The 10,870-nt window shown below is 54.9% G+C and overlaps 1 protein-coding gene across 1 annotated transcript; it reads right to left on the bottom strand.

Annotated features, from left to right (window-relative positions):
- Positions 1-1,121: 1,121 nt before the first annotated feature.
- Positions 1,122-10,605, bottom strand: etv5a (ETS variant transcription factor 5a). The gene is given in 14 exon segments (XM_072397535.1): positions 1,122-1,450; positions 1,542-1,643; positions 1,726-1,895; positions 3,331-3,399; positions 3,516-3,572; positions 5,292-5,602; positions 5,675-5,877; positions 5,879-5,921; positions 5,998-6,121; positions 8,200-8,250; positions 8,472-8,519; positions 8,600-8,696; positions 8,774-8,912; positions 10,445-10,605. Coding segments are annotated over 13 exon segments (1,557 nt in total). The 5' UTR covers positions 8,822-8,912; positions 10,445-10,605; the 3' UTR covers positions 1,122-1,216.
- Between the last annotated feature and the right edge of the window lie 265 nt (positions 10,606-10,870).

Here is a 10,870-nt window from a genome sequence, read left to right as displayed (position 1 = left end):
CTCAGACATCAGGCCGGTCAGGGCTGCCAGAGCCAGCCGCCAGTCAGCTGACTGCAAGAAATGATGAAACACAGCAGGACTGCAGGCGGTGAAGCATTAAGGAGCGTTTATTGTACCCAGTACAGATTATCAGAAACTCAGCAGTGTAAGAAACACATTGTGAGGGGAGGGGACCGAAGCCTGTACAGCAGAACCGGGCCGGATCATCCTCAGCTGCAGCTCTGGCCTTTGCACACTCACAGTTTACAACATTTTCTCACCCAGACCGTCAGAAAGAGCCAGAACCGGGCCGGAATCAGTCCGTGGTCAAACAGCGTTTAAAAAGGAGCGCATCTACCAGAGCCTGAACGTTACATCACAGCCAAACAAATGCAGCCTTATAGCAAAAATATACTTTATAGGAGTTTGTCTTCGCCCCCGTTCAGACACGCAATGAAAAAACAAAGCAGAATATCACAAAGATCTGTGTCCAGAGACAGAAAAGCGATATGTGGACATGCAGCGAGGCAGAGCTCTCCGGCTGCCTGGCAGCGGCGTCCGGCTGCGTTTGCATGCAGCGTCCTGAAGGAGCCGGAGACGGCGAGGAAAACAGCGCCGGAGCTTACTTTACACGAGCCAGGAGCGTGCACGAGTGTGCACGAGAGTCCGAATCCCTTTTGGAAAGGAGGAGGAGCGCTTGGAGGCAGAACATTTACAGCTGGACAGAAATCAGAGAGAAGGTGGCGTCCTATCTACAGGAAACAAACCGAGTGGCGTGTTGCTAATGTGGTGCATGTTTGGGTTTGGATGCAAATCGAAGCCCTTTCACTGATGGAGGAGCCGGACGTGGTGAGGTGGGGGGGCGGGGCCAGAGGAGGCAGCTCCAGCCGGAGCAGAGCTGACCGGAAATGTTTGATTGTTTCTACCAAAAGCAGATTGTCACAAAAACCAGACGCAGCAACTCTTGCAGTCTTGTAGAAGCGGCGGCCTGTGACCTCGCTTCGTTTCGTCTCCGTGACGACGGCAGCCCTCGGCTTTGCTTTGGGAAGCCCTGGAGCGCCGGGGTCCAGTTCCCCCGGCCGCAGGTTCTTCCCTCTCCGCCTCGCCGGAGTTCTGCAGGTTTTCCAGGGAGCGCGACCACGAAGGCCGCTCTGGATTTTAAGAGTGGGCGCCAGGAGAGACTTTGGGAGTGTTTGCATGTGCGTGTGTGTCGTGCGTCGGGACGGCTGCGCTCGCTTTAGTAGCCGTAGCCGTCGGGGAAGGGCAGGGCCGCCGTGCACTGCTCCCCGGCGTCCAGCAGGTAGGCGGCGGCGGCGTCGTCGTAGTGCGTGAGGGGCACCGTGTCGTCGTCCAGCCCCGGCAGGCTGTCCGGGTCCGCCTTCAGGCTGGGCCTCTGGTTGTCGGGGAACGCCATGGAAAACAGCGCCTCGGGGTCGCACACGAACTTGTACACGTACCGCTCGCCGGCCACCTGAGGAGGAGAGGAGGCGTTTTTACGGTCAGAGCGGCGGGTCTCACGCTTGGGTCGACCCGTAGAACAGCGAGGAGGGACGTGCCTTTACCTTCTGCATGATGCCCTTCTCGTAGTAGTAGCGCAGCGAGCGGCTCAGCTTGTCGTAGTTCATGGCCGGTCGGTTCTTCTGGATGCCCCAGCGCCGCGCCACCTGATGGAGAAAGAAAGCGCCACAGGCGGTTAAACTCACGCCTGAAAGCAGGCGCAGAGTGGCGGCTGCAGGCCACACCCACCTCCTCGGGCTCGATGAGTTTGAACTCCATGCCGCGCCCCGTCCAAGCGATGAAGTGGCCGTTGGCCGGGTCGTCCAGCAGGGTGACCAGGAACTGCCAGAGCTGCAGGGAGCCGCGGCGCTGGTAGGGCGGTCCGTCACGGTACACGGACGGTTCCTGCTTGATTTTACCTGCAAGAGGGATGAAGGGCGTGAGCCGCAGAGTGGCGAGGGATGGAGTGTGTGAGCCACAGAGTGGCGAGGGATGAAGGGCGTGAGCCACAGAGCGGCGAGGGATGGAGTGCGTGAGCCGCAGAGTGGCGAGGGATGGAGTGTGTGAGCCACAGAGTGGCGAGAGATGGAGTGCGTGAGCCACAGAGTGGCGAGGGATGGAGTGCGTGAGCCACAGAGCGGCGAGGGATGGAGTGCGTGAGCCGCAGAGCGGCGAGGGATGGAGTGCGTGAGCCGCAGAGCGGCGAGGGATGGAGTGCGTGAGCCGCAGAGTGGCGAGGGCGAGGGATGGAGTGCGTGAGCCACAGAGTGGCGAGGGATGGAGTGCGTGAGCCACAGAGCGGCGAGGGATGGAGCGTGTGAGCCACAGAGTGGCGAGGGATGGAGCGTGTGAGCCACAGAGTGGCGAGGGATGAAGGGCGTGAGCCACAGAGCGGCGAGGGATGAAGTGTGTGAGCCACAGAGTGGCGAGGAATGGAGTGTGTGAGCCACAGAGTGGCGAGGGATGAAGGGCGTGAGCCACAGAGTGGCGAGGGATGAAGTGCGTGAGCCACAGAGTGGCGAGGAATGGAGTGTGTGAGCCACAGAGTGGCGAGGGATGGAGTGTGTGAGCCACAGAGTGGCGAGGGATGGAGCGCGTGAGCCGCAGAGTGGTGAGGGATGGAGCGCGTGAGCCACAGAGTGGCGAGGGATGGAGTGCGTGAGCCACAGAGTGGCGAGGGATGGAGGGCGTGAGCCACAGAGTGGCGAGGGATGGAGTGCGTGAGCCACAGAGTGGCGAGGGATGGAGGGCGTGAGCCACAGAGTGGCGAGGGATGGAGAGCGTGAGCCACAGAGTGGCGAGGGATGGAGAGCGTGAGCCACAGAGTGGCGAGGGATGGAGGGCGTGAGCCACAGAGTGGCGAGGGATGGAGGGCGTGAGCCACAGAGTGGCGAGGGATGGAGTGTGTGAGCCACAGAGTGGCGAGGGATGAAGGCCGTGAGCCACAGAGTGGTGAGGGCGAGGGATGAAGTGTGTGAGCCACAGAGTGGCGAGGGATGAAGGGCGTGAGCCACAGAGTGGCGAGGGATGGAGTGTGTGAGCCACAGAGTGGCGAGGGATGAAGGCCGTGAGCCACAGAGTGGTGAGGGCGAGGGATGAAGTGTGTGAGCCACAGAGTGGCGAGGGATGAAGGGCGTGAGCCACAGAGTGGCGAGGGATGGAGTGTGTGAGCCACAGAGCGGCGAGGGATGGAGGGTGTGAGCCACAGAGTGGCGAGGGCGAGGGATGAAGTGTGTGAGCCACAGAGTGGCGAGGGATGGAGTACGTGAGCCACAGAGTGGCGAGGGATGGAGTACGTGAGCCTCAGAGTGGCGAGGGATGGAGTGTGAGGCGGAGGCGAGCCGTCAGTCTTACCTTCTAACCTCTCCGGGACGACACACGTGTCGTCGAAGTAGAGCTGAGGATCTCTGTCGAAGGAGAAGCCTGAAACCAGAGAGAAGGATCAGATTCAACCAGCTCTGGAAGCCGCCGTCACCCCGGAGGTGGCGGCGGCGCCATGACAACCATCTGAGCTGCTGACAGCGGCGCTCTGGACTCACCTTCGTGGTTATTTTGGTAGAAGCTCCTCCCGAACGATGACTGGCAGTTAGGCACTTCTGTAAAAACACAGGACAGGCGTTTAAATTTAGCTTCCTGACCACAGCCGGCGGACATGTTCAGAACGCCACGGAGCCCGGTTGTTGGGCTCGGTGGCGTCCAGCTGAGGTACTCGTGTTGCCTCGCAGGACGGATGGCGTTGAAGCTTCACCCGAGCTAACGTTGGAAAATGTTTGGCCTTCGCTCCTCTGTGACCTCACTGTGACTCTGATGAGCTAAGAACACGGCGTGGGAACCGCGGCACGCCGCCACTGCTCAGGGAAGCCGTTTCCTTCTGCAGAGGCGAGTTAAACTGGCCGATAACACAGAAAAGTGGGAGTTCTGAGCCCGTTAAACGGCTCTAAATCACACTAAAACGGGAAGTTTTAACTCTGAAAAACAGAAATCTCAGTCTTTCTGAGCAGAGTTGAGCCAAAAGTTTCCACCTCGGGGGGTTACAAGGTCAACAGCAGCTGGTTTAATGATCCCGCCGCCACCTCCAGCTCCAGCAGCTGGGTGGAAGAGTCCAGCCCCCCCCCCCCCCCCCCCCCCCACATACGTACGATCAGAATAAAGAGCCTCTCGCATGTTCTTAAACAGGATTAGCACCATGTTTGCTGCATTAAATCTCAATGACAATCAAGCAGCACCAGCCTTCCCCCCCGAGGGGCCGGCATCTGTCTTCTGTTCGTCTCTGCTTTGTATGCCGCCCCCCCCCCCCCCCCCCCCCCCTCCACCCCAGACCATTACTCTGCTTCCTGTCTGCTGATAAGACAACCAGAGATCAATCTGAAGCCTGCATCTCCCCCTCAGACTGCAGCAGGAGCGGCTCGGGGCCGCCGTGACGCTGGGACTTAGAGGCCGTGAGAGCATAAGAGGATTTATTATTACATCACCGGCCGGGTCGCCCAGCGCCGAAGGAACCGGCGCAAACAGTAGCGCAGATGCAGGAAGTTAATGCATCAGGGCAGCAGCTGGCTGCGTGGGCGTCTGTGGAGGCTTTCAGGAGAGGACCCACATCTGTTCCAGGCTCCGCCCACATCTGTTCCAGGCTCCGCCCACTTTAAGCCCGGCTGAAGGACCCACTTCTGACTGCGCAGGTTAGCTAAAACTCACAGGGCGTTAAAACTCACAGCAGCGTGCGACTGCCAAGAGCAAACATGGCCGAGCCGGCACATTCCGGGCCGGGCCGGAGCAGAAACGACCTCTTTAAAGCTCTCAGCTACTTCCTGCTCTAATGTTTAGTAAAAGCAGGTAAAACTGAGAGGAAAAGATGTAAAGAAGCGTTTTTCTTTGCTTTAAAGTGTTAAAAAACAACCAAAACGTTCAGAAAATGACTAAAACTCAGAACCGGAACCAGAACCGGAACCAGAACCGGTTCCTTTCTGCAGAAACAGCCTCTTTAAACCTCTCAGCTACTTCCTGCTCTAACGTTTAGTAAAAGCAGGTAAAACTAAGAGGAAAAAAGCGTTTTTCTTTGCTTTAAAGTGTTAAAAAACAACCAAAATGTTCAGAAAAGGGATTTAAAACTCAGAACCAGAACCAGAACCGGTTCCTCTCTGCAGAAACGACCTCTTTAAAGCTCTCAGCTACTTCCTGCTCTAACATTTAGTAAAAGCAGGTAAAACTAAGAGGAAAAAAGCGTTTTTCTTTGCTTTAAAGTGTTAAAAAACAACCAAAACGTTCAGAAAATGACTTTAAAACTCCGGAACCGGAACCAGAACCGGAGCCGGACTCACCAGAGTCGAAGCAGAAGTCTCGGGGCTCCTGCTTGATGGCCATGGGGTGGAACGCAGCCTGGCGGGGAGCCCCCGGCGGCGGGCAGGGCGGGACCATGGCGGGGACGCCCTGCTCGCTGTATCGGGGGTCGATGAGCTCCTGCTTGAAGCCCTGGGGGGGCACGGCCACCAGGGGCTCCGACATCTGCCGGTGGTACGGCGGCCGGCCGTCACGCGGCAGGCTGCTGGGGGGCTGCGGCAGGAACTGGGGGCGGGCCTGGCCCTCGGATGGGGGGAAAGGTAGACATGGTTCTGACATCTGCCTCTGGAACCTAAACACAGGGGGGGGGGGGTTTAGAAAGAGAAGCCCGGCTGAAACAGACAGACCGGCTGTGGAGGCTCACCTGTGCTCAGGTGAGAAGCTGCTCGCATCCTGGCTGCCGGGGGCGCACGGCACGGCGAAGGGGGGGCTGTGGCCTGGGAGGCCCTGCTGGGGGGCTTGCTGCAGCGGACGCCGACCCGGGGCTGGATTGGCTACATGGGGGTGTGGAGGCGGGGTCTGCGTGGCTGCCGCGGCGCCGCAGGGCGACACGGGGGTGGAGGGGGGGCGTCAGCGGCTTGAACCCGGGGGTGGGCTTCCTGTCGCAGGCACTGTGGATGAAGAGGGGGGGCGGTTAACCAGCAGAACGGCGCCTCGGCCGGCCCACACTGCGGCGGGGGGGCTCACCTGTAGCTGTAAAGGCACTTCTCTCCGTAGGGCATGGGACTCCTGTCCTGCCGGCAGGGGGACAGCTCTGTGGGGGGGGTCAGCTCGCGCTTGATCTTGGCCGGCGGCGGGCCATGAAACATCACTGCAGAGGGAGAGGATCACAGAGCGTTAGACTCCAGATATCAGCCGGTCTTCACCACATCTGGACCCGGCACCGGCGCTAATGACGCCCAGAACGGCAGCACGGCGCTAGCTGCAGCCGCCATCAGAGCTCTCATCTGACTCCCATTAGCGCCGGGCCCATGAATCGGAGCGGCTGGAATCTAATGGCAGCGAATGATTTTCTCCTGTAACCATTAGACACTGGCTGCAGTTTCCGGGGCGCCACATAATAGCCACGTAGAAACTGGATCCCCGAGCGCAGAGGAGCAGGAGACGAATAAATCAGCAAGCTGATGGAGCTGAAGGCTAACAGCGTGCACGTGAGCTGCCCCGTGCACGCTCCTCACAAAGTGGAGATCAGGCGTCTTTTCTTCCTCTGATGGATAAAAAATAAAAACTCTCCTGTAGCCTTTAAAGTGTCCTGATCAACTGTTCTGCAGCTTTCTGAAGCTCTTTCACAGTTTTTCTTTGGACATTTTCTGCTTTTTCCCTCATCTTCAGTCCTTGTTCCTGAGCATTTTCAGTGTTTTTTCTTTGTTCAGCCACTGAACTCTGACCTTTGACCCATTCAGGCAGAAAAAAGGCTCCTAACTCAAGGGATGAACCAGTGTTGTGTCGACACAGAACAGACAACTTAGCAAAGAAGCCGTTTTAAACTGGATCTTTAGGCACTTTGTCACAAAGACACATCATTTGTTCCCATTTCTTTAGCTGCATCTATGAAAAACAGCAAAGAAAACACAGTTTGACAGACAGAAAATAGGATTTCTGCAGCAACAAGGTGATTCCCAAAGAGCTATTAGCTGAAAACTTGGCATATCTCAGCATGGTGTGCAGTGTGTCCTTAAAACATTTGAGGAAACTGGACAAGTGGAGGACAAAAGAAGAAGTGTCAGGCCTAAAAAACTATCTACAGCAGATGAACAGGATCTGAAAGTGATGTCCTTAAGAAAGAGGAAAAAATCCAGCTGTGACCTGACAGGACCTGAGAGATGCATCTGGACCTTCAGCTGATCCATCTACTGTTGGCCCAAGCCTCATCAGAAATGGTCTCCATGGAAGGGTGGCTGTCAAGAAGCCGTTCTTAAGGAAGGGAAACAGGGAGAAAAGGCTGAGCTGTGCCAAATGACACAAGAAGTGGACTGAAAATCAGTGGCAGCAGGTCTTATGGAGGGATGAATCCTCCCCAGAGCCCGGACCTCAACATTATTGAAGCAGTGTGGGATCATCTGACAGAGAACGGAACAAAAGGCAGCCCACATCCAAAGAAGAGCTTTGGGATGTCCTTCAAGAAGCCTGGAGAACTATTCCTGAAGACTCCTTAAAGAAATGACAGAAAGCTTGTCTCAGAGGGTTCAGGCTGTGTTGGAGAATAAAGGAGCTCAGACCAGAGATTCACTTTAAAGCTGCTGAGAACTGAGAAAAAACTCTGTTTCTGTCTCAGATTCATGTTGGAATAAATCACTGCAGCTGTTTCCCGTGTTCATGGAAATATATGAAGCAGCTGGATCAGGACCTGCAGAACTGCACTGAACACTGGGCTCAAACCTGGACTGAAAACCTGCCAAAGCATCAGCCTCAATAACATCTCTGCAGCCTGGAGGTCAGCCTGCAGCTCGCTGAACCACATTAACAAAGACAGAACCACACCCTGTCTCCACCTCCCACGCATCAGACCAAAACATAAACTCAGAGGGACGGGGGGGGGCGAGGCAGCCATGAAAAGCTCCACTGAGAACAATCCAAACATCTCCCTCAGGCTGCAGCGAGGTTCTGTGGAGCAGGACTGTAACAGGCAGCCCTATCCACTGGAATCCTGCCCAGTTCAGCAGCAGCAGCCGGGCCTGTGTGCGGGAAAGTGTGAAATCAGATTAGGAGCTTGGCTCATGTGATGCCCCATGCCAATCGGCTGATTAAACTCAAAATGGAGGAGATGGAGAGGGGGAGGGAAGAGGAGCGCAGCCTCTCCCTGAGCTGTGGGCCGGAGAAGAAGAAGAGCTCTCTGTCGAGCCGACAAGAAGCCAAACAAAGCAGGAAGGACAGGAATCAGGTACTCACGGCTGTCAGACTGGAAATCCGGGACGAACTGCTCGTCATCGGGCACCTGGGCTGTGGAGGAGCAGGAAAAGGTGCGAGATGTCAGCGAAACAAGCTGAAACACTGAGTGCTGCTCAGCAGTTTGCAGGACTTTGCTCTTAACAACAGTCGACCCTTCGGCCAAGTTAAAGTTTAATTTCAAAAGCTGCTTAATGTCAGAAAAGTCAACCATTTAGAGTCAGACGAGGTGCTTTTTCCTCAGATTTTACAGGTGAACAGGATGGAAATCTCACCTTCTGCGATCCAGATCTCCTGCAGCTGACTGAGGTCCTGGAAGAGCTCTGGAAGTCAAAGAGAGGAAGAAGTTAGCTGAAAGCCCTCAGACACGAACACCTGTGGACCGACTGAGTGGAGACGCTACCTTCTGTGTCCTGCGCGAGTTCTGTGTCCACAAACTTCCTCTTCCTGTCGCTCAGAGGCCTGCCGTGCGACGCTTCCTCCACACGAGACTTCTGCTGCTGGGAGGCAAAAGATGAAGAGTGAGCAGTGACCACGAGACGTGGAGACGTTACGATGCTGCCGGGTGTCCACTTACGCTGGGAGGGACCATGAACGGGACCTGCTGGTCGTAGAATCCGTCCATGTTATGTTGTGATTGGTGGGGGGGGGGGTTGCAGTACCAGAAGGGAGGGGGAGGTGTTCGCTTTAAAGCGACAGCGCCGCGCTCAGCGTCCCTGCAGAGAGACACGGGAGGCTTCAGAAGCAGCTCAGACGTGAGAAACCTTCCAGAAACACTGACACCTGACAGCCAAATTCACCTGCAGGTCACTCCAGAGCCCAAACCCAGCGCCATTACCCGAGAACGCGCGTGCACGTGCGCCCGCGTCATCCTCTGATGCTACAACAAGGCCACCATCTTCTCTCAGCCCTCTATTTAACCAACAAACAGCTCTTTGAACCCGCTAAGTGGAACCAGGCCGTCGTTAAGGAACACCTTACATAAGCCGCTCTCCGGCCACCAGTGGCCACGACTTTCCACCATAATCAGCTTGGAGATGTTGAGTAAAACACTTGCAAAGATGCTGCCCACTCTCCAGAATCTGTGGCACGCTCTGCATCACAAAGCCGACCAAACGAGATAGAAAAAGGGGCCAGTCAGAGAGCCGATTAGCGTCTTCAAGAGGCTTGAATCTATTGTTGGATGACAAAACTGGTGTTACAGTTGGCAGAGCGCCCCGCTCCCCCCTGTATAATACTATAAGTTCCCTTAAGTGCTGCCCTCCTCTCTTTCAGCAGTGATATGACTCACTGCTTTATCTCCTGTTAATGGATGATGAATAAATGATAGCTTCTAGGCAATAATTACAGATACAGCTTCTCTGAGAGCCAAAATGTGGGGCTGTCGGCCAAAACCAACTTCAGTAAACAGCTTTTTTTTGCTTTTCATTTACAATCACGCAAAGAAAGGCTGGAACATTTCATGCAACCTTAAGGCAAATATTACTTTAACACAAATATCTATCCAACAATAGCTTTGAGATTTATTTGGATGCTGATTAGGTAATTATAAGTCTTCGTGTGACAGCCTGAACTGTGTTAAAAAGTTAGTTTCTGTCATTATTAACATCGTAATTAGGTTAAACCTTCGGCAATGAAAAAAACAGTCTGTGGCAGAGTCCCTAAACGTATCAAACAATATAACTTACCTACTTAACCGCTTCAGGGTCAATAAAAAAGTCCGTAAATTTAAGTGCTGCGTAATTTAGAACTACTTCTATCCGAACAGGACAAAACGTACACGGCTAAACTTGTGTGTTTTAAGCCGAGGTTGGGGGGCCACCAGCGGGGGGACGAAGTTCACCCGACACCCCCCCGCCGCCTCCTCCTCCTCCCCGCCCATCCCCCACCCACCCAGCCCTCCCTTGTTTTTCTCAATGAAGTGAAACTCGATCCGTGTGGAAACACCAAGAGGGGGGAAAAACGTCCCGTCCATTCATAAAAAAAATCACAAACAGTCGCCTGACCGCGCTGATAAGCCGGAGCCGATGTCTACGCAGATAAATCAGGGGTCAAACACAACAAACGCAGGGCTAAAATACCAGGGCGGCGAATCCACGCCGATATAAGTCGCTATAAAATGGTTGCCAAAGTAAATATCTTTAAATAAGATGGCGTTGCACTGGTTCGTAGTCAAAAAAACACGTTACAAAGACATCAAAAGAGCTCCGAAAAGCAAGTTGTAGCCGAAATAAACATTGCAGCTTACCTAGTCTGTGTTTACAAACGTCCTCAGTGTCGATAAAATGCGGTAGAAATATCCAGAAATAAAAATACAACGTGTCGAGAGCCGTGAAGTCGTCTGCGCACTTGATAAACTGAAGCGTCTCCTTCGACTCACAAAACTTGACTGAGCTTTTCGTTAATGGCCCGGTCGGTTTTCCCCTGGGCTCGAGCGGCACGCAGAGGCTCACGCTGATTGGTGGGTGGAACCTGTCAGTTGGAAAAGCAGCCAATGGCGTCTCCGCTGCTGTTGACTTATGCATGAGGTGCGGGGCGACCAATCACGGCTCGGCAGTGGCCTATTTTTATGAATGGCTGGATTTCATTCACATTTTTTCAATCGTCGCTGCCAGGACGGGTTTGTTAAAGGGCCAGCAGCGCTGGAAATACACCGAACATCAAACCTACACTT

This window comes from Leuresthes tenuis, unplaced genomic scaffold (assembly GCF_036924035.1).
Source record: "Leuresthes tenuis unplaced genomic scaffold, fLeuTen1.0.hap1 SCAF_12, whole genome shotgun sequence".
Taxonomy (NCBI): Eukaryota; Metazoa; Chordata; class Actinopteri; order Atheriniformes; family Atherinopsidae; genus Leuresthes; species Leuresthes tenuis.
This window is presented reverse-complemented; position numbering and strand designations above follow the sequence as displayed.